This window comes from Rattus rattus, chromosome 2, assembly GCF_011064425.1.
Source record: "Rattus rattus isolate New Zealand chromosome 2, Rrattus_CSIRO_v1, whole genome shotgun sequence".
NCBI lineage: Eukaryota > Metazoa > Chordata > Mammalia > Rodentia > Muridae > Rattus > Rattus rattus.
The window spans coordinates 46946190-46970218 of NC_046155.1; the positions used below are offsets into that span (position 1 = coordinate 46946190).

General features: G+C 50.3%; 1 protein-coding gene across 3 annotated transcripts in view; it reads right to left on the reverse strand.

The window, feature by feature from the left end:
- Sh3pxd2a (SH3 and PX domains 2A) overlaps positions 1 to 24029 on the reverse strand; it is a 198869-nt gene that overhangs the window by 146327 nt on the left and 28513 nt on the right. For all 3 annotated transcript variants that reach the window (XM_032892159.1, XM_032892160.1, XM_032892158.1), the window contains exon 2: positions 13447 to 13527. In XM_032892159.1, the coding sequence (XP_032748050.1) occupies positions 13447 to 13527 (81 nt within the window). The remainder of the gene's footprint in view (positions 1 to 13446; positions 13528 to 24029) is intronic.

Genomic DNA, 24029 nt, shown 5'->3' on the forward strand with positions numbered 1-24029 from the left:
CAAGTGCACTGAGACACAAAGCTGAACTGGAGGGAGGGGCCGGCTACCTCCTCCCTCCTCAGCCAGGCACCAACACTCCTGACGTGTGACCCACATTTCCAGCGTCCCACTTCTCCAAGGCAGTCCACCTCTTCCCTGGGCAGCCTCTCGAGGGGCCCAGATAGTGTTCCCCTCACGGAGCCCTAATTCCCCAGATCCAATTCCCTCCTTATCACCTTGCTCAAGCGATCAGCTTGCCCAAAGATCACGCTAGAACAGAAAAAAGAAACAAACAAAAAGAACGGAGAAAGGGGGCTCGGATGGGTCTTTCAGGGACCTGTTCGCTGTTCAAGGTGAGATCCTGAGAGCAGCAGTATGGACATCAGCTAGGAGCCTGGTGGAATGCAACATCGCCCTGCACACTGGCTATACCCAAACCTATATTTGAAGAACGGCCCTGAGTGGTTCCACGCTCTGAGAACTTTAGGAGCCGTGATGTTCTTCGCACACAACACAACATGCACGCACGCACCTAAGATTCCATCAGATCTTTAACAAATGACTCAGTACACAAAGAACTGCCCCGAGGAGTAGAAACTAACACACCTGCCTTTGAAAGTGGAAGAGGGTGCAGGTCCTCTCGGCACCACCCCCACTCCCATGCAGGGCTCTCTACAACTCACTGACAAGGATTTCCCAGCTGACACTGTTCTAGCAAATGGGGGGCGGGGAGCTATTGAGCTATTTCTTCTATTTCTTCTCCTGAAGCTCCCATGTTGTGGGGGAAAGTCAGTAAACAAATGACTGACAGGATGACACAGGCTGAGACAAGCGATTTGAAGACAAGGTAGGCAGATGTGTCAAAGGAGGCTTCACTGACAAGTTGTAGGACCTGAGGCCTGTGTGTTCAGGGATCTGTTAAAGGTCTGGGGAAGGCGGTTGGAGGAAAGAGAACCGAGAGGCCAGGGGTGAAGGCTCTGAGGTAGTGGTGGGCTCCATGTCTGGGCCATGGCTGTGTGTGTGTGTGTGTGTGTGTGTGTGTGTGTGTGTGTGTGTGTGCGCGCGCGTGCGCGTGCGTGCGTGTGCGCTTGCACATGTTCAAGTGCACAGGTGATACATAGGAGCTGGGGGCGGTAAAGGAAACAGGGTCAGTTAAAAGGGCACATGAACTGACCATTTAGGGGTCAGGGCAGGAGTTTAGAGTTTATTCTGAAAAGACAGTAGGTCTCTCAGGATGGTTATACGCAGGGCCATGGTATAACACGGCCTGTGTCACTCTGAGAAGGAACAGTGTGGTTGGCAGAAAGCCTGACGGATGTAAAGAGACCAGGAGGTGAAGGAGGTGTCCCGGCTGCCTAGGTGGGCACAGAGCAGTCAGAGCTACGTCTTTGTCTGAAGGTGGTCTGAGAGGAAGAGCCACCTTTCTCTGTGTTGGACCTCTGGTGTCTTCCAAGGGTCTAAGTGGTTCCCAACTGGCCTTGAATCTCTTGTCCTACGCCATGGGCTCCTATGAACTGGTAGTCTGACGGCTTCAAAGCTGTGTTGACCCTGCATCTGATGACTTCTCTGCATACTAAGGCTGACTTGTGGCCCGCAGGAGTCTCCTGTCATGTCCCTCTGGAATCTCCTTCAGCCAAGGGCTTCTTGCAGTCTGTCCACATTGGGAGTGTGGGGGTGGAGTAGGGGGAAAATTGAACTCAGATGGGAAAAGAGAAATCCCGGAGAGGATATAAAAGTTGGGTGGAGTTGCCCGGGGAAGCCTTGTGAAGCAGCCCACGCAGTGAGCTGTGCCTCTGCCCACCTTCCCAGCTGGGCCCAGCTCAGAGACTTTCCTGCCAGGGAACCAGGAAACGCCACAGGGGAAAATGTTCCTGACCATCTGGGTGCCTTCCAGCCCACCCTGCAGGTTAGCTAGAGGTCACCCCTCCAGTAGCTGCCCTGCCTTCTGGTTGACCCAGTGGCAGGAGTTTCGATCCACCAAGAGTGAGGTGCAGAAGGAAGAGGGAGCACGGGGGGAGATCACGGAGCCAGTGAGATCTCTGGCACCTGTCAGCAGGGCTGACTGCGATCCAGACGAAGGTGGCCACAGCAGTCGGGGGCCCTGAACACCTCCCAATACACACCGGGCAGGCCTGCTTCTGTACGTCTGCTCCCTACGAGCCTCTGAACCCCACCTCTTCTCAGGGTTGTGGTCCTCAGCCCCTCCCCTGGTCCCACTTGCTGAGCCTCCTAGCCCTGTTCTCCACCCAGGGCAGGAGGAAGGCGATCTAACATTCCATCTACAGACACTTCTCAGTAACAGAACAAAATGTTTCATGTGTTAGCTCTAGGCAAGAGGACCACTGAGGCCTGGTGTATTCTATTCTTCTTCTGAGGAAGAAGGGAAAGAGGAGGAGGAAGGGGAAGAAGAGGAAGAAGAAGAGGATGAGAGGAGGAGGAAGGGGGTGGGGAGGAAGGCCTGGGAGAAGGGAGCATGTGGGGAAAGGTTTAATCAACAGCTGGGTTAGGAGCATGGGGCCATAGATGCACAAGTGTGACTTCAAGGGTTACCTACTGGAGCATCCACTTGGACACGTCATCCGCCTCCAGGCCAGTCTACAGCCCAGCTGTCTCCCCTATGGCCTAATCCAGGCACCATGATTTGACCCTAGCTAGTCCTCCACAAATACCCTGGGGCGCTCACCCTTCCCCACCCTCCAGGTGATGACAGCAGCTGGGCCTAGCGAAAGCTTCCACTCACCAGCAGAGGTAAACCCTGGAAACCTGACTCGGATGGCTGATGGTGAGTTGTGGCAATTCGGGGTCCAGCCTGACCCTGCACTCTGTTTACTGGGCAAATGCCTACTCCTGGCTTTCTTTAAATTCACAACAGGACAAGCATGACACTAGAGAAGCAACTGAGGAGGAAAGATGTTAGTCAGGGGAACGGCTAGGTGACCCCATTAGGCTCAAAAGGGAGAAGTCGGAGAGGTCACTATCAGCCCGCTGCATTCACAGGAGCCCAGACAGCACGGCCCAGAGAGGGCAGTGAGCAGCCATTCTCCTCTCCTGGGAGCGAGAGAAGGGCGCTCCAAAGGCATCGGTTCTTTCCCAGAATGCACTAAAACCCGATGATGCATAGATGGCATCTGGAGCTCTGAGTCCTCCTGCACAGGTTCCTTAGATCAGTGGCCTCTACCCAGACCCTCTGCCTTGGTTGAACGGGCCCTGATGGAGAAAGGCGTGGGCGCCGCCAGCAGGCACACTGGGCACACGCCCAAGGGTTCTCTCCACCCTTCCACTAGGGAGTCCTCCTCCTATGGCTCCAAGTCGAGAAGTGAGGCACTGGGAAACCCAAGACAAAAGAAGCCTGTCTCACTGGGGAGAGAGACAGGCTGGCCTTCACAGAGGTGCCCTTTGGGAGACACAGTGGGAAGAATGGCCAGCTTGTCACCCACAGAGCCACCTCTACAAGCATCTCCCCACCAGCCCAGACACCAGCCCAGACACCAGCCGCATGCTTCCTGTTTGAGTTTTCTTTTTTTTTTTTTTTCAACTTTATTTTGTAAATCTGAATGTCATCCATTTAGCCTACCCTCCCCCACCTCGGTGCAGAGCCACTTCCCCGGTCCTGCAGCATTCCAGGGAGGCTGAACTGATCACTCTCTTCTGCCAGGCAACAGATGAAGGCGCCCTAATTAGCAGAAAGCGCCAGGCCCTGACTGCCTTGAGAGCTGTCCCCTAGTCAACCCAGGAATGCTCGCTCATCAGTCTGAGAAGCCCAATACCCTTCTGTAGCAGGAAACTGTTCCCAAAGTCCAGTTAGGCAGGCGTCTGCAGACACCTGGAGCTCCTGCGTTCTCCTCCAGAGAATCTACACCCACAATCCTGTGACAGTAACGCTCTCTGGACACTCCAGGGTCAGTAAGGAGGGTCTCCTGTGCTTTGTCCCTTCAAATATTTCACAGCCACAGAGGCAGGCTCTGCAGAGACCACCAATGCAGACGCGATTGTGCAGAGTTCTAGAGATTAAGTGACGACCCAGAAACGATCAGCAGTAAGAGGTTGGGGCCAATGCCCAAACACAAGTAAACCTAACACTGGCTGAGCTTCTGTCACCCCACTCAGGACAAGAGGAATTCGGCACCAAGGAATCCTACAAGCCCTTTGAGAGGCAGATGTCATCTAACGGTAGGAGGTCCATGAGGAGCTGAATTCCTTTCCCTGACTGTAGCTGTGGGAGAAGCAGCTCAGTTCTTCAGCAACTCCTACGAGTCTCACATCCCTCAGACCCAGGCGTGCACAGCAGCTGAGGCTTGGCCCCTGACGGCTGGTTGCTGAGGAACGGGGATGATGCAGCTCATATCTCCCCAAAGGACCGACCAACTGTCCCCCTAGAGGCCCACAACGCAGGTTGTTATCCCTTATCCAATGTAGAGTTCCATCAGAGTCAAAAGCGAAACTAATTGTTGCCCTGACTGGAGCTTGCAAGAACAGGGTGTTGTGACCTCTGGGCCTCCAATAGGGAGCATCTGCTTGGACGGGTTGCTCCAGCACACAGGCCCATATGGGTACCGCACAGCATCCTCACCAAGGCAACACTCATCCTGCCCTACTTGGATCTTCCACTGGTGACGCTCCCACTTAAACCAGGGATGTCAACCTGCCTCTTTCCCTCAGACCCTCAGGAGGTACCAGGACAGACATGAAATTACCTCTAGCAGGAAAATTACTGATCACACACACACACACACACACACACACACTCATACACACTCACATACATTCTTAACACACACACTCTCTCATACACACACACTCATACACACTCACATACATTCTTAACACACTCTCTCACACACACAGTCATACACACTCACATACATTCTTAACACACACACTCTCACACACACACACACACACACTCACATACATTCTTAACACACACAACACTCTCTCTCACACACACACACAAACTCATTACATTCTTAACACACACACTCAAACTCTCTCTCACACACACACAGTCATACACACTCACATACATTCTTAACACACACACTCTCTCACACACACACACACATACACACTCACATACATTCTTAACACACACACTCTCTCACACACACACACAAACTCATTACATTCTTAACACACACACTCAAACTCTCTCTCTCACACACACAGTCATACACACTCACATACATTCTTAACACACACACTCTCTCACACACACACACACACACACACACACATACACACTCACATACATTCTTAACACACACAATCTCTCTCACACACACACACAAACTCATTACATTCTTAACACACACACTCAAACTCTCTCTCTCTCTCTCACACACACACACACACACACACACACACACACACACACTCACCTGACCACCAAAGAGTTTCCTCCCCTTCATCCTCCAGCCCAGAGTAGTGCACCAACTTCCTACGCACTTCTTCACCAGCTTCCCTCCAAAGAGGGGTGCGCAGGGGGCTCAGTGAGGACAAACTGAGTTTTCTAGGCCAAGCCTTTGAGCCTGAGACAGAGGAGGAGGGAGGTGTGTGGGGCGGCAACTGCATTCCAAGGCCTCCCTGACATAACACCCAAGCACACCCCAGCGGGACACCTTATACCAGCAAAACAAGGTGTGCTGCTCCAAGCAGGCGCAGGAGTGTGCGCTGACTCACACAGACTTGGTCCCTGGTGGAGCTTGGGTTTGTTGTTCAGTAAGAGGGAGGTGGTGTGGGCTGAGGGCCAGGCAGCACCGGAGCCCAAGGAGAGACTGCTTGAGAAGACCTTTCTAGAAGCCTCTGAGTGAGTTCTGCTCCTGGCACCGTCAAGAGAGCGGGCTCCCAACCCCCCACTAGCAGCCTTCTCAGCGTGATGAGGCATCAAGAGTTCCTGCCCTCCTCACCAAAATCCCAACTGGAGTGAACTAGAAGCTGCAGGGGTAGGGAGTAGGGCGGGATAGGGCATGGACAGAGGGTCTTGTTGGTGCCATGATTTGGGGAAGGTTTTGTTTTCTTTTGTCCCATTTTTTAACATGTGTGAATACATATTATACACGTGTGTAAGTACAAATGTGTGTGCATGCGGACCCCTGAGATTGATTTGGGCAATCATCCCTAATAACTTTTTTCCACTTTATTCAACGAGACAGGCTCTGTCCATCAAGACTAGCTGATACTAGTCTTGCTAGCCAGCTTGCCCTGGGGATCCCGTCTCTGCTTTCCAAAGCTGGAATTACAGGAGAGCGGCCACACTAGTTGGCATTTATATGGGTATCCAGGTATCGAACACTGGGCCCTCATGCTTGCAGAGCAAGCTCTTTAACCACTGGGCCACCTCCCCAGGCCCCTGTCGCTATGATTTTTGGACAACACCAAAATTAGACTTGGGGTCTAATTTGCTCATTTATCAATTAAGAGATGGTGACAGATTAGAAAGAAGGTGGCCAGTCAGCTTCACCTCAAAGGTCACTTGCTAAATGATTGGGAGTGACATCCTGAAGATACCCGGTTTTGTTCTTTTAGAGATTCTGAGATGCATATGAACTCATGATCGATTAACAATGTCTGTCACAGACTTGGTAAGGGAGAATGTGTGATCAATGAATGTTGTCTGTTGTGGGCATGTCAGGAAAAGCTACCTCGAATGTCAGATACTAATCACCTTTTGTTGTCTCCAAAGGCCTCTAACTATAAAACACAACTGTACCCATTTCACAGTGAACAGGAGTTCTTCTTTTTTCATTGTGAGACTATTAGCCAGTTTTATGAAAAGCACGTGTGATATTCACACACAGATAACTTCTCCAGCTGAGATACATTCTCAGCACCTCTGCAAGACTTGGGGTGCAGGTAGCACCCCTCCCCCTGTGTCCTCACTCACAAAACATGCCCTAGACCCAACGAGCAGTCTATGCCGATAGGAGAAGACAAAAATCACCATTAACTTCCGCTCTGATTTTCCTGAACAAGGAAGAAATTCCTGAGTGTGGGTTAATAAGTCCAGCTTGATCCCAGGGAAGAGCCAAGGCTGTGGCAAAGGCAGAAATAGCTTTGGATTTCCTAGCGCACACTGGAGGGGTCATGCTACTGTACCTGATACCTGACACCCACCAAGAAGTGGGTTCCTGGATCCAATGTGCACAGCTCCCAAAGAGGAGCTCACTGATTTCGAGGTGTAGGGGCAGCCGCCCAACTCCGCCTGCTTCAGAGCATCCAAAGAGCCTAGCTAGATCATCGTCCTGAGAGCAGGACTCTGAACACCGTTCTCAAGCCTCAGCCAACACCTGGGTCCTTTCCCTTTTCTCACAGATGTGTAAGAACCCGCTCCAACACTGTCCCCTCCTGCCCCAGCCTTTCTGTGTGTTCTAAGTCAGGGTCCTGAGCGCCTCTGGATCTGAGAAGCGCCAGCTGTATGTAGAAGGGCGTTCCTAAATGCACGGGATTCAGAACCTGCACAGGAACCCGCAAGCCTCATGTGTCTGGGATGGGAGTGAGGGGGACTAACTCAAAAGTGAAAAGTTAGCAGCTCCCACACCCTGAGCTGACCTCCTGGACCCTATTGCCCCGGGGCCTCTTGTTCCATCCCACCCTCTCCCCGGCACGAATGCCCTCCCCCCGGCACGAATGCCCTCCCCCAGGCAGGACCAGCCAGTGGAAAGAGACAGGCGGGAGTTCACTTAGAGCCCCAGAGGCCCAGGAAAGGAGCTGAAGCCAGCTCCCAGCGGGAAGGGAATTACCAGGGTCCAATGGAGTCCCCTAGAGCTTCCTGAGAATCCTTCCATGTTCTATCACCAGGAAGGGTAAGGAAAAACTGTGGACCAATAACTGCTTAAAAACAAAACAAACCAAAAATCCAAACCCAGTGTTTTCCTAACAGTGGCTGCGAGGAAGCGGGTTGGTAATGAAACTGTGGAGATGAAAAGTGTTTGTTTCTCTAAGGGAATCCTTCACACTGCCATCTGCTTCTCCAGCCAAAGAGCAGACCACACATTATCTGGCCAAAGTGAAATAAATCTGAATTAAGGGGCACAGGAAGAAGCCTGTGTCTCCAGTTGGGGTGGGGAGCTCTGGCTACTTCCTCCTGGAGTTAAGTTCCTGAAGGCTGAACTCCTGACGCTTCTGCCTCCCTCTCTAAGAACCTGACGATCCCTTTTCTAATGGCTTTCTTTACGTGGAATCTATCATTTTGTCCTTTCTATTATCCTAGGAGACAGGTCTTTATAATGACTTCACTTTAAGATAAGGAAACGGACACTGGGAGGTTAAAGAATGCTTCAGATGGTTTATCAGTGGTAATGCTTGCTGGAGCTTGGTTTTTGGAACCCAGCCATCTCGGTCCTGGACACTGCTCCTCCTAATTACTGTGTCCCTCCCCAGCTCACCACCACTTCATCAGGACCAACACACTGCTACCAACAGGCTTCCTCTTCTAATGCTTGGCTCACGGGTTTTAAGTCATATCTGAATGCAAGATTCCAGTTTGACAGGATAATTTGGATAGGTCCCTGGGGTTATAATGAGATCTAACTAGTTACATTCCACAGGAATGATCTAGAATGAAGGTCCAGGGAAAATGAGGTAATGTAAGTTAAATTATTATTTTCACTTTCTTTCTCTTATAAGATGCATTCTCGATACAATTTTACCAAGCCCGTTGTTTTCTGTTACTGTAACAACTGCAAGGGACATTTTTTTTTATTTTATTTTAGATTTCCCACTTTTCTACCTCTCCCCAGATTTCTCTTTAATTACTATTCTGTTTTTCACAGATAAGCTTGAAGTTCCCCATTTGACTAAGCCTTTCTCCCATCAATGTCCCTAATACCAATCCAAATGTACTGGTCACCAATCTGGAGTGCATCCTTCTAGAACTTTTAAAAATAATTATACATCATGGGTGAGACCCTTTAGCAGGCCAAGCCTGACAATCTGAGCTAGAACCCTGGAATCCATAGAAGACAAGGAGAAAACTGAGCTCCACATGTTGTCCTCTGACACACACACACGCACGCACGCACGCACGCACGCACGCACGCACGCACGCACGCGCGCGCGCGCGCTCATGGCTACCTCTCATCTAGACTCAGTGTTCTACTATATTGACCAACCAATACAGCAGAATCATCAAGGCCCAGGTTCAATTATAGACTTTGTCTCAAAATAAACAAGATGAAGAGATACAGAGGAAGACGCTCAGTGTCAGCCTCCGGCCTGCACACACATGTGCATTCATACACATACATACATAAATAACACATACATACACATATACATAAATACACACATATATACATACACATACACACATATATAAACGCAAATATATACATATACATACACATATACATACACATACCCACATACATATACACATACATACATACACATATACATAAATAGCACATACATACACATACATAATATACATACACATATTCACATATACATACATATACACATACACAGATATGAACACACACATAAATATATATATACATACACATACACATACATACACACATACATGCACACATATATACACATACATACACACACAGATATAAACACACAACATTTTCCATGAACAGAAAAATTAGCAGCTTTTTCCCTATGAGGCAAAGACCTTAGAATAACCGACTGTAGTTCTGGAGCCTGCAGCGCAGAAACGGCTCAGTGGCTAACAGTGCGGTAGTACGAGCACCAAGGACCTGAGTTTGGATCCAAGAATTCATGGGAAAGGTTGAGTATGGCTGCCGAGTCTGCAAGCCAAGCCCCGAGCTAGGGGCAGGAAGGGATAGGAGCGAAGATGAGCTGCCAACCCAGCTGCAGGCTCAGTGAAAGGCTCATCTCACGGGAATAACTTGGAGAGTAAGAGCAGAGGAAGGCTCACACCTAATGTCTTCCTGTAGCCTCTGCACACCTGAACATGCATGTGTGAACCTACCTACCCCGCATACAGCACCTTCACAGATACACACCCACATACACGTTACAGAAAGGAACTCTTCTGACTCTAAAAAAGCAATGATCCATGAGTCTCCATCAATAATATTATAACACACAGCACACAGCACATCAGTCCAGGGCTGAATATTAATGGCTCAAGGATTATAGCTTGGTTCACCCATCACTAACCAGACTATTCAAGCGCTGGGGACTGAGTGCGGCTGCGCTGCGCGTGCGTGCGTGCCTGCGTCATGCGCGTGCGTGCGTGCGTGCGTGCGTGGGAAGTGCAGCAGAGATGAATACGGAAGAGAGATAAAAGCTCTTCGACACAGCTGAAGCCCTTAGAGCAAATAAGTAGCGTCAAGCGGCTCTCTCCCTCACTCGGCTGTCTTCCAAGTGGTTCGGGGGAACATTAAGGGCCTTTCCTGGCTCTGACCAAATATTGACCCAGTGGCACTCACTGCCAGGGGTCCCCTCTCCGGGGCCAACAGCACATGAGCCAATGTTTGCAGAGAAATGACTGCAGCCCAGTGGCTGGCAGGCCAGGTTGTGAAACAGTCACCAACTGAGCCAGGACCCGGAAGCCTCCCTGTCCTGTCCTTTGGTGGGGCTAGGTCATGGGGGAAGATATGGGAAACAGAAGGTTGACTTAAAGGGGCATGTGTGGCCGGCCACTTGCCTGCCTCCTGCTTAACTTACGGGCATCTCCAAGCACACCCTTTATAACCAAACTTGGGCATGAGACCATAACCTGATCAGCTCCCTGTGGGGAAGGTCCCTCTTCTGCTCATAGAAGGCTGAGTTGTGAGCTATTTTTAGAAGAAACAAAGCCCTGCTTCCACCTTGACATCTAAAACGCTCTTGAAGACTTCTCTGGAATCGGACTTGGCTTTCCCAGGAGCTCTGGGACAGCTGTTCCAAGTTGAAGGTCCGGAGACAGAACCAAGCCGTCAAGCATGGAGGTTACCTTTGCCTGCGAAGGCATCTCCTCAGGCCAGCAACCCCAGTGACTGAAAAAGCCTTGGCTATGAGCACAAAAATAAAAAGGGACACCTTAAGAACCCGTCTTATGCAAGTTGCTGCTACACTGCACTGTGGGATAATGGCAAAGAGAAGAATCGGTACATGTTCAGCATGGAAGGGGAAAATCAGTGTCTTCTTTAAAAAAAAAAAAAAAAAGAGTCTCAAGTAGCCCAGACTGCCCTCTAATTATATAGCCGAGGATGGCCTTGAACTCCTTATCCACCTGCCTCTACCTCACAAGTGCTGGGATCATAGATCTGTGTTACCTTGCCTGGCTTAAAAGTAACTTTGGGGCCAGAGTGATGGCTCACCGGGTAAAGGTGCTTGCTGCCAAACCTGATGACTTGAGTTTGATCCCTGGGACCCACAATTCCCTCCAGGTCCCTGGGACCCCACGTAGGGATGGAAAGCCTTTCCTCCAGTTGTCCTCTATCCCCCTACATGGGTATGGTATGCTTCATCACAAATAAATAATACTGGTCCAAAGGACCGAACCTGTAAAATGTGAGACTACTTGCACACAGGGACAGAGGACGCCCACTCAGGACAAGCTTGGCCGCAAGCATGGTGATTCAGGGCCAGCACATCACAGCTGCTCCATGCTCGTGTCCCTTCCAACAGTAATAGGGAGAGAGTGAGTCCTCGGGTGGGGGGTGGAGGGCAGCAGTCCTTTCTTGTGTGATTCTATAACTTGGGAGGGGGTGGGACCAGAATAGAAATTCTGATTTGGAAGTTTCCCCGGGCTTCTTAGACTCCTTCCAGCTGATCAATGAGTCCTTTCAGGGTCCAGACGCTGCCCAACTGCATTATCATTTCCTGTCCCCACACACTGTACCCATTGATGGGGTGCAGGCAAAGCCCACCAGTTTATCCTGGAAAGACCTAAGGAGACTAGGCAGGGCTGAGAAGGGAAGAGGCAGCAGGCAGAAGTCATGAGTGTTCCTACTCCCACACACAGTGACAAATTCAACCCCATGTTGTTGAACCAGAAGGATCCATGCTCTGGGGAACCGGCTCTTTAAAACGTTTGTCTCATAGTGATAAGGATCTTGAGATCAAAGCAGGTATTAACGCGCACACACACAGGCAATCGTCTCCCTCTCCAGGATGGCCCACTGCTAAGGGGCTAAATGGAAGGGCTGGCTGCTGGGTGTGAGGCTAGGAACCAATGTCTCTTCTTTGTGTTTTCGTTGCTCTAAATCACTCTCACGTTCTAAGGAACTCTCCACCTCTCGGCTTTCCCCTCCAGATAGAAGAAGGGTGCTTGCCTATTAACACCAATACTCCGGTGCTTGCCTCTGATGCACCAGGGTGACACCCCCCTTCACCCTGCCAAGGCCCATGACTACGCTCCAAGACCCTCTCTACCTCTGGGCGTCCTGATTGGGCCAAAGAAAGGGACTGACCAAAGTCTTCCTCGGGGCTTACCAATTTGGAAAAGGGAGCTAGTCAGTGTCTATGATGTCAGGAGCCACAGATCTAAAATTCAAGAGCTACGACAGCTAAGTTCATCAGAGTGCGAATTAACAAGGACAGTCCTGGGCTGGAGAGATGGCTCTGTGGTTAAGAACACTGACTGCTCTTCCAGAGGTCCTGAGTTCAAATTCCAGCAACCACATGGTGGCTCACAACCATCTCTAATGGGATCTGATGCCCTCTTCTGGTGTGTCTGAAGACAGCTATAGTGTACTCATATATAATAAATATAATAAATCTAAAAAGAAAAAAAAAAACAAACAAACAAGGACAGTCCCGGAGAGAAGCAGGGGCTAGACAGTGACAGCTGATCCTAGTTTGGGCTTTGCCGAAGCCCCACCACCCCACTGTGGTTCTCACCATCTGGTCAACCGCATGGACTTCTCAAGTATTATTGTCTAAGCCCAGTGTGAGCACTCCTCACCAAAAGACCCTAAAACGAATCAGCCATCGTCCAGGGGGTGCGTTTAATGGTACGGTGTGGCTACATACTGCCGTCTCGCTGAAGAAGCATGCCAGTGAGTTAGAGACACACATTGCCCGTCCACATGTGCGAACTGGGTGGCAAGCTCCTTGTTTGGGTAGACAGGCGGCCCCGGAGGTATGCCCAGCATGTAGTTCTATAAACTGCTTATTTAGTTTTGGTCTTCTCTGTGTGTTTGCTTTCCTTTACCAGCAATGATGTGGTGGCTAGCGTCTCATCATGGATGTTTATAGATATGTCTGCTTCAGGCACACAGCACCCACAAATGCCTCCTCGCCTCCCCACAGTTTGCACCCCAAGGCCAAGGGAGGATGACTAAGCGAGACTGTGAAGGGCTGTGGTGGAAAGCAAAGTCCCACTCAAGCGTCTGCATGCGGCAGCCAAGACAGGAAAAGGCCTGGCTGCTCGACGGGGGTCTCTCATCTGTCCCTCTTTGCCAGACTGGATTCTGGCCCTCAGCTCGGCCCAGGGCCTTCCAGTGGGATGTGGACGTGAACAAGGAACCCCTCAGAGACTCAAGCCACCATCCGACTCACCTGCAGGTCAAAGAACTTGCTGTATCTCCGGTAGATAGTCTGGGAGGTGGAGTCGGACCAGGTCACGTTGATGATATACACCTATGGGAGAAGAGGAGCAGGTGAGTAGGTGGCCAGGCTGGGCTGCAGGCACAGCTTAATATTACTGTAGGAATGGGCCAGCCAAGACCAGTTTCCTTCATTTGTCACCGGGCCTGGCTCACTGACAGAAAACATTTAACCCCTTTTGTTTTAACACTCTACTAAGAGATTCTTCATTCTAATTTCAGTGAATGCTTCTTCGGGTATGTGGAGTGTGTGTGTGTGTGTGTGTGTGTGTGTGTGTGTGTGTGTGTGTGTGTGTATTGACATTCACTGTAGAGTCCACATGCTTCCTGACAGTTCCGTGAAAAATGGTCCTCCCCTTCCTACCGCTACAACGGTATTTAGATTTTAATTTTGGAGAGAATACTCACTCAGCAGCCACAGGCCTAGTGCTCTCTATATAAATGTAGGTCTGCAATATCTAAAGCAAATGACATGATAGAAACTAAACATCTTTTAAAGTAAAGCTTCATTCAGGATACATTTGGGCAGGGAGGGGCCCAGGGCACTGGCTCTCAACCTGTGGGTCCAATGACGCTTTCAAAAGGGATATCCCTAAGACCATTGGAAAACACAGATATTTACCTATGATAACAGGAGCAAAACTACGGTTATGACGTAGCAACAAAAATAACGTATGGTTGGGGGGGGGTCACCACAACATGAGGAACTGTATGAAGGGGTAGCAGCATCAGGAAGGTTGAGAACTGCTGGCCTAGAGGACCGAAGAAGTGTCAAAGCCACACTGAGAGCTCATGAACAACCAGAGACAGAACTTGGGGGATCAGATAGAGAGCCCAGGGTTCAGGCAGGTAGCAAAAGCCAGGCAACCCTCAGCACAGCAGCTCCCTGCTGCCCTGGAAGAGGAGCTGGGTTTTCCTCAGGGTCAGAATCGCCCACCGCCCTGCCCCTTTTCCACCTGAATGCCTCCTCGCTGCAGGTTGCTCCACAGGGAGCAGATGTGTACCTGCACCAGGTGCTGCCGGGTGTCCCCAAGTGGCCAAGCCCATTAGGAGGGAGAGAAAGAAGAGGGAGAGTTTGCCTGAGGGTCATTAAACTTGACCATTCTCCTGGGCCTGCGAATTGGAGCTGGAGAAGGACTTAACTGGGGCTTAGCACCCGTGCTCCTTCCTCTGTGGTAATTACCGGCTTCCCTTTCACCTCCCAGGGAGACTAAATCACAGCTCCTGGCCTGGCTGCTGGAAAGACGCAGGTAGTCAGGAGACTCGGGAAGCCTGGTGTTGGGAGATCCAGGGAGGCCTGCTACTCGTTACGGGGCACATGGTAAGAGGCGGCCTTTTTGGCAGAAGTGGGATCTAGGGTGCAAGTCAGTAGCGACTTGTCAAGTGGCAGATGGCCAAGTGAGGAGAGAATTCTGGAGCCAGCCCCGGCTGGGTCTCCCTCACAGCACCCACCTCGTTGGCTGTGAGACCACTCACGTCCCCATCCCCAGGTTTTCCCAAACTTCTGGGGCACGCCATAGGTCGGTAGCCTTGGAAGCAGACAGTGTCCTCCTGTAGATAAGACCAGAAATCTGCAGACAGACCCCAGGCTCTATCGTGACAGGACGCTTGCTCTGTTTTCTTCCCAACCTTAGATTATCACTCCAGATGAGCGACGGACACACAGGAAGAATTCCAGCCTCGCCCCAGCACAGTCCTACCCCTCACCCCAACACCAGAGCTTCTTAAAGTAGCTCCGGCCGGCCCCGCTTTAGAGATAGTTTGTGGAGAAAGAGCAGGTGTCTGGGGTGGAGAGGGCAGAGGTCACTGGAGAAAGCCAGCTCTGTTTACCCCTACAGATAAACCCCCCTCTGGTTTCAGGAGCTGCCAGATAACATTACCCAGCAGCTGGACTTCAATTAAACACCCTGATTCCAAACACAGTGACTTGGGTTTACGTTTCCTGGGTAGAGTTTCCCTTTCTTCTGGATTTTAAAAATGCATGGATTCCATTTCAAGGTCTCTAGTCACTTCAGGCAGATGGTAGGCAACTAGGAAACCTCCTCAGAGACCAGTAGCCATGCCCAGCTTCCTGTGGGCCAGCCAGACTATCGTGTTCCTCTGCAGCTCAGGTCTAAAGGGTGAGAGCCCCCAGCAGGGAGACCGCATAGGACGATCAGCACAGCACCTCACCAGGCAACCTCCCATTCTGAGGTCATGCTCTCTGCTGAACACACACTGCCTGACCAGATCTGTGCTCTCCGACCTTGACTGCCCAGTGGGTTCTGCTGCCCTCTATGAACCAAGCCCCTTTTCGAACTTGAATGTAGGTCAGTAAACTTGCATGACCTGGATGTGAATCACTTACAGGTCAGCTCCAGAGAACCAAGAAAGAAACCCAGTCTCCGGAGGGGGCAAGCCAGGATGGGATCTGGGACGGACCGGACGAATGATTGCAAAGATGAGGCTCAACCATGCCTAGAAGGTCCCAGACTGGCTTGGGTTTCATCAGAAACACTAATGTCTGTGGCTGCCTTTGCACCAGAGAGTAGGACAAGAGGTGAGGAGCTGGAATTGTGGAGGGAGGGAACTGCACACCCCTATGTGCTGCACATGGTGGCTGCAATTTACTGAGGAAGGCCTTATTTTCCCTGGCCCCTTGCCCAGCAGACCTGGCCCCAGGCCAAATGGAAACTCCACAGCAATGTTCCCCAACCTGTTCACACATGGCTCTGGCATCAGGTGGCTAGGACCAGGGCTGCTGCACATGGTTAGGCAAGTTGTATTCTCTACCGGACGGTTGCCCAGTCAAGGGGCCAAGAAGGGAAGAATCTAATCTACATGATAGTCTGCAAACTACCTTGGGACTGTAGCCATACCACAAAGGGGTGCCTTGCTCCTGGAGTGGAGTATCATGGTTATAGAGCCCAGGGGAGCGTCACAGAATCACTTCAATCTTCTGGAGTCTACGGATGAAGACAGGCCTCCCATTTGGGGTTAACTGGCTTCAAAATGATGGCCCTAGAAACCAGAATGAACACGATCCAGAAGCCAATAAAAGGGGCCATGGTTATTGCACTGGCTTCTTGTTGAGGAGGGGGCCCAATGCTAAGTTCTTCCTTAGGAAGCTGATGCCCGTCTAAGATAACATTAAGCCCTGCCTTCCCATTCCAAATGCCCCATATAAGTAGATCTGCCTTGGAGGGTTGGGAGAGAGAGTGGCCTGTAAATCTCCAAACTCCTCTGAATTCAAACCACCCTTGGGCAGAGGGCTTCAGGGGTGCTATTCCCAATGCAAGTGGCTATGCCAAAGCCTGGGTTATATTGTCTTCCAGATGACTCTCAAGGTGGCAGCGATGGACCTGATATTTAAAAAAAAATCCTATTCACATCCACTAATTGTTCCAGAGAAGGTGTCTCCAAGAGTGTCACTATCTGACCTAGGTTCCATTGGACCTGTGAGTCTGTCTGTGTCTGGGAGTGCTCAAAGCTTATGATCCACCATCAGCCAGCTATTCCATCCACCCTCATTTGCTAATTGCTGGCACAGCACAACCAGAGAGCTTGGCATATGTTGCATAAGTCTGTTTAACATGGGTGAGCCCATCCACTCCCTGGCTCCCCATTAGTAGAAGCTGGCTTGCCCTCTCCTGGCCTTCGCTAGCAACTGGTTCATCCAATGGAAGTACCAGGGTTTGTAGCAACGAGGTTGGCTAGAGACATATTGGAGGGAGTTCTCCAGCCCCAGACCCAAACTCTTAATGGGTAAGAGATAGAGTAAGAATCCTTCTGATTCAGTACAAGGGTCTTTGCCAATCCCAAACCTTGCCACTTGGCTCAATTTTAGGGGGGGTGCAGTGCTGGATGGGGTGGGAATAGAGGTCTGTTAACCCATATGGCCTCAAACTCACAATAGCCAAGGATGAACGACCAGTCTTCTTGCCTCTACTGCCTGGTTGCTGAGACCACAAGTATCTCTGACTATACTCAGTTTATATGGTGCTGGGGATCAAACTCAGGGTTTTGTGCACACTACATAATAAGCACAACCAGCTGAGCTGTACTCCTGACCCTAAAGTTTTTAGCTTAGCCTGAAAACCTTGAGCACCCTCAGAGGTGGCCCTGGTAAAAATCCCAATGCCTCTTCTGACTGGGTATTTGTTTTACGTGACAGTGAAGATTTGGGAAAGAGCCACCACTTAAAAGGTGATTTAGAGGAAGATCTCTACTCCAACACACACACCTACGGGGTGACCACAAGAGTGAGTGACCAACCTATAGCCCCTTTCCAGCCCTCAGACCCTGGTCCATGAGGTATCACAGTGAATCATGCAGAAGTCACCCAGAAAGGCTCGAGAGCTACATCTACCTACTACTTCAAAGCTCATGAGTGCTACCCATTTTTGGAGAAAAGAGAGCTTTTTATCCATTCATTATTTACTTTTACAGTACTGGGAATTGAACTCAGGACCTTGTGCATGCTAGGCAACTTCTACCACTGGGCTATCTCTCCAGTCCTGAAAAAAAAAAGGGGGGCTTTAAAAAAGCCTATATATTTACTTTAAAAAAATTTTACGCAAGTATATTTATTGTATTTTGAGCACACTCCCTCCCCTGCGTCTTCATATCCTTCTGTTAGTCCTCCTGGGCAGTTTTCCTTCTACTTTCAAGTCTCACACACACACACACACACACACACACACACACACACGCACGCACGCACGCACACAGACACACACACAGAGACAGAGACAGAGACGGATCCAGAGAGACAGGGGGAGACAGAGAGAGACAGAGATGATTTTATATATAAATTTAATGATCTTATGTTCTAAGAAAGGAGAAGAGCAAAACAAAACTCCATTGCAGGGGACCTGGAACAGTGTCATCTGCTGAGAGGGTGCCATGCTGTGAGGCCAGGGGCCTTTTTCTTGTTTTATTTCATGTTTCCTGGGAAGGAAATGCACATGGAAGCTGGGGGCTCCCGGGACCCACGAACGCTGAGGAGCCTGAAAGGATTCACCATGAAAGCTCCATCTTTCAGCTCCCCAGAGCTAGAGAGACTGAAGAGGTCACTAGGTAAACCTTTCTCTTATCTGAGCAAACAAACGGGCTCCCTGGGACTACGGAGAACAGCAGCCACTCCTGTTTGCTGAATACTCACCGAGTTCCAGACACTGCTAGAGACAGTGCTAACACCTCCAACTTCCAGAGAAGAGGTGGGAGTCCCAGCTGCGACCTGCTGAGGCCCGACCCACAGCCGGTGACTGACGAGCTTAGGGTTAAATAAGCCAAGCCCTCCCGATGAGTGCTTCTCTCTTTCTTAGGTTTAACTGTATTTTTAAATCAACTGGTTGGTTGGTTGGTTGGTTGTTTGGTTGGTTGGTTGGGGTAGGGCACCGGGTAGAGCAAAGCCTGCCTGCCTGTGTGCAGGGCAGAGGACACCTGAGTCAGTCAGTCAGTCCTCTCCTTCTAGCCTGTGGGATTCCAGGCTAGACAGAGGCCATCAGACCAGAAGGCAAACCCCTTCCCCTACTGAGCCTTCTTACCAGCTCCTCCCCCTTTTTATTACTGTTCGTTTGCTATTATTTTAAATTTTTATTGTGTATATTTATTTATACGTGGTATTATGTTTCATAAGGACATCTGCAAATCAGAATGCATCCTAAGTTGCGTGTACATCCATCCCTGTATCCTGTACCCTTCCTTTCTCACCCCTCCACCTCGATCGTCCTTACCCACTTTACTTCTCTCTCTCTCTCTCTCTCTCTCACTCACACACACACACACACACACACACACACGCACGCACGCACACACACACGCACGCACGCACATACACACGGTTTCCATATCTATATGAAATCTAGGGGCCACAAACGAGCATAAACACACATCTTTAAAGCCTTTATTGGCCGTGTTAGTTTACTTTCCGTCAGCCGACATTAACTCTGCTCTTCTTTCTAGTCACAAACACCCGCTGTGCACAGACGCCACATTTTCTTTGCCCATTCTTCGACTGTTGGGCCCTTAGGGTGGTTCTATAACTTAGCTACTGTGAACACATCTGCAGTGAGCACCCATGTCTAAATATCTCTGCGACACATTGACTCAGTCTTTCAGGTAAATATACCCCGTCCTCGTTAAATAACGCCAGCTTGTCTGGCCATAGGGACTGACCCTGGGGTCCAACCTGCGGCTCCGCCTGTTGGTTTTCTCTTTGAGTAGGGAATCAACCAATTAATCAGTTAGGACTAAGGCTGCCCATGTCACTGGTGAGTAGGGAGCCCTGCATCGGGATGTCTGTGCTTTAGATCAGCTCCTCGAAAAGTGAATACGTACCCTGAGCCTCCCATTCTATCTATGTATCTATATCTATAGCTATAGATATAGATATAGATAAGAGCAATAATTCCTCATTCGCTGTGAAGATGGTGGAGATCCTGTGAAGAACCCAGTGCATGGAGACTCTCAATACCTGTGACTTCTCTCCTCATGCTTTGATGCCCGACACAGTCTTTTTACTCTAAGAATGTTATTCTCTTTTTCTAGCGCATCCTAAGGGCACCCAAGCACACAGGGCCTGGACGGGAATCCACTTTGAGTTTCTAGATTTCTGGGAATGATTCCCACTAGGACGATCTCCAGAGCAGCGGAGTGAATGTGCTTGCCCTCTGTGCTTTCCTTCTTCCAGCCAAACCAACCCGTCAGAGAAAAGGAGTAGAGTCACTCTCGACCGGTGGGTGCCCCGACCGAGAAAGGGTCAGTGGGCATCTTGGTAATACTTAGGCATCAGAGAGGATTGGCTAACATTGTGCCCAGTTGGGAGGATAGGGCTCTGAAGTGAAAAACTTCAGATGGTGCATCTGACCTTTTGACACAGTGACATGACCGTCATCAACCAAGATCACACGTGAGATCTGTGCAACCTAGTTATAAAACACACCTGGGCGCACACACACATACACACATGTACACACAAAAACACATGAATACACGCACACACACACATGCACACACAGGCACACACACTTGAGGGCTCACATATGTACACACACATGCGTGCGCACACATGAACACACATGCACACACATGTGCACACACGAACATACATACATGCATACACACAAACACACACAAATATACACACATGCACACACAAGGACACACATGCACAAACATACACATGCACACACATGTGCACACATGAACATACATACTCACATGCACACACACAAACACACACCCGTACACACGAATATACACGCATGCACCCCCAAGGACACACATGCACTAACGCATGTGTGCAGACACACACGCACAAATCTTACATGTTAAGCAAGCTTAGTAGAGTAAAACAAAGTAAAAATGAATTTTTGCGTCAGGCCACATTCACAGCTATCATGTCGGACACGTCTGCTAGACGCACTTTGACACTGAGGAGCCTGAGCTGGAGCCGGAGCTCTGGAAACATCAAAAGCATTATGTGCCCGGGTTCCAATGGGCTTGGCCACCACTCAGCAGCTCTAGCGGAGTTAGGAAGGGAACTCCTGGCTCCACACGCTCCCTAATCAACGCCCAGCCCTGGCCCAGTGCCCTCAACATACACATCCTGCCAGGGCACTTGTGCCTTTGTCTTACCACGGAGCCAGGCAAAGGTTAACAGGCACAGCACGGTTCCGCTTCCCGTGCTACAACCGAGGCGGTCAGGGAAGGCCAGAAGTCAGCTGCTCCTTTACACACAGCCTTCAGGGACGTGACCTCTCTCTCTACTTCCTTCCCGGCTGACACACTCACACCTTCCTCTCCGCTGTGCTCAGCAAACCTTTACTGGTGACACAGGCAAGCAGCTGTCACTAGGAAGTTAGCGCCTGGTCTGGCCCGGAACAAGCTTTTTAGAAAGCATTCTGGTGGTGATCCTTAACCTTACCAGTTCTTGCACTTATCAACTGGACCTCTGAGAGAGAGCGAGAGGGAAAGAGAGAGAGAGGGAGGGAGGGAAGGAGGAAAGGGAAAGAGAGAGTTGGTCTATGTATGCAGAAATATTCTCTGCTGCAAAAAATAAGGAATACTCGATGTTCACTGACTTTAAAAGTTTAAAAATGTATGGTTCGTGTACCTGCTGATGGTAAGATACCCAGCACGCTGAGAAAAGGAAAACCAAGATCACAAGATCACAGAGCGGTGCCTACAGCACACGGCCAGGTTTATGTGTGGATGGGGTCCCCGAGCTCCCCGAGAACTGGTTATCTAAGAGATCTCAGGGGAGAGACAAGGGCAGTCCTGCCTTCTACTCTCTGGCATTTCCGTATTTATTTCCTTTTGCTTGAAAGTGTATGGCTTTCATAATTGAACATGAGATTCCGGTCTTGGAAAACACTTGTGCCCCCCCCTTAGCCTGTCCCCTGGCTCTGGTTCTGGATGCTGTGCTGACATCATCCCGTGCTCATTCCTATGGGGCAGTGGGGAGTTTCAAGTTCAACCCTGTGATCCTGAAACTAAGGTCTGTAGCCCTGGCCACACAGAGTCACCACGGGTCCTTTAAAACCACGCTGCCTTGGCCTCGCAGGCCAGTTAAACTAGAGCCTTGAAAGGTGGGAGTGGTTTGGGAGGTTTTAAGAGCTCCCGGGTGGGTCTACGGTTAGTGAGAGTTGGGAATCATTAAAACCAACCAAACCTACAAAGACCACTGACTGGATGGAAAGAAAAGAGAGCAACCAGGCATCTCTTTAACTGGAAAGCATCCTTCCTTGTAGGAGAACGTGTCCTATAGAGCTCAGCTTTGCCTTCTCAATGTCTATGATGACAGGGAGTCTGGACTCAGACTTCCCGGAGTCCTGCCTACATGCTTGGGACTCTTCACCTCTAATGAGGAAGGGACAACCAGAATCAGATGCCTCCACTCTGGGCTGTGGCCATGTCCGAGTTTCCACTGGGAGCGCCACCCACCATCCCTGGGCCTCCATCAGTGACGGAGGGGTCAGAATCAGCCCCTCCTGGTTCAAAGGAACAGCTAAATGAATCAGCAGTGCCTGTGTTCTCAGATATTTTAGAAGGACTCTCACAACCCACAGAATCAGGCCCACTGACCTGTCAAGGCAGACCGTGGATGAGGGAGCTGCAGAACGAAAGGGAAGGCTCTGTCCACTGTCAGGAAGAAATGTCCAGTCACCAATGGGAGGTAATGGGACTGCTGGGCTGAGGGGACAGGAGATCCCCAACATATAACGCTGATTGACCATCCCTTCTCACTCTCATGTCCAAACCCTTGACTTTTCACAGTTTTTAGGGCCAGCACCCCTGCCTACAGTTCTTAATCAAAATCTTCTGGGAAAGCAACTTCTGAACTACAGAAATTTCCTGATCCCCCTCACAGAGGCCAGGCCTCCTGACTGTGCAGGGCACTGGAAACCCAGGCAGTGAGCCAGACACCCAACTGCTACTGGGCTCAACAGAAAACATGGGACCACCTGCTGAGGCCCCACCATGAGACAAAGCGCAGTGATCTATGACCACAGGAGACGACATACTAGGCCGAAGGTCAGGAACAACTCCCTCTGGGGCCAGGGGAATCCGCCCACCTAGGTGTTTGGTGGCCGGAACCGAGACCCACCTGAGGAAGGCAGGGCATTAATTACCAAGTACAGAACAGTGGGACATCAGTCCAACAAGCCCAACTCAAAATTGGAAAAGAGTAACAGCCCACCCTCCACCATATGCAGAACGGACCAGAGCCTCAAATGGGAGAGACGGAAGGACAGAGTCTTAATAGGGCAATGAGTAGCCCAGTGGTAGATGAACTGTGTCACACGCGAGGTCCTGAGTTTGATTCCCTTGCTGCAAGGATGGATGAACTCCATCACATGGGAAAGTCATTCAGTTACTTTGGGAAAGCCATGGACTAGGACCTGGGAGCATCTGAGGGAGAGGGCATAGCAGCTTTGAAAAAAAAAGTGGCAAAATGCTAGAAGCCAATGGTTTTATTTATTGTAGGTTTAGTTCATTCCCAGGCACAAGGGAGAGGGCTCTTAGGAAAATCTGCAATGGTTTTTATTTATTGTGGGTTTAGTTCCCACTCCCCCCCTCCTCCCCTCCTTCTCTCCCTCCTTCCTCCCTCTCTCTCCCTCTCACCCTCCCCTCTTCTCTCTCTCTGTCACACACACACACACACACACACACACACACACACACACACACACACACACACACACACGGAGGGACTGTAACAAAACACATCACATCTTTATGCACCACCCTCCCCCAACCCTCATCTCTGCCCTTCCTAGCCTGTGCCCAAAGGGACCCTTCTCTGTCCCAGCCAACTCAAGGGCGTCATTTGCTCCTAGGTCCCCTTGGGGAAAAGGGCTGCCAAGTTGGCTGGAGGAGAACCTTGTGTTGTGGCCAGGGCAGTCTGCCAGGCACTACATCTGGTTGGGCCTCCCCTCCTGATCCGAGTTCTTCATCAGACGGAGGCTGGAGGTAAGAGGGCATGTGGCCAGCCCTCTTCCATCAGTGCTACACGAAGTCACGTCATCCAGGCATTCCCCGGGGGGGAGG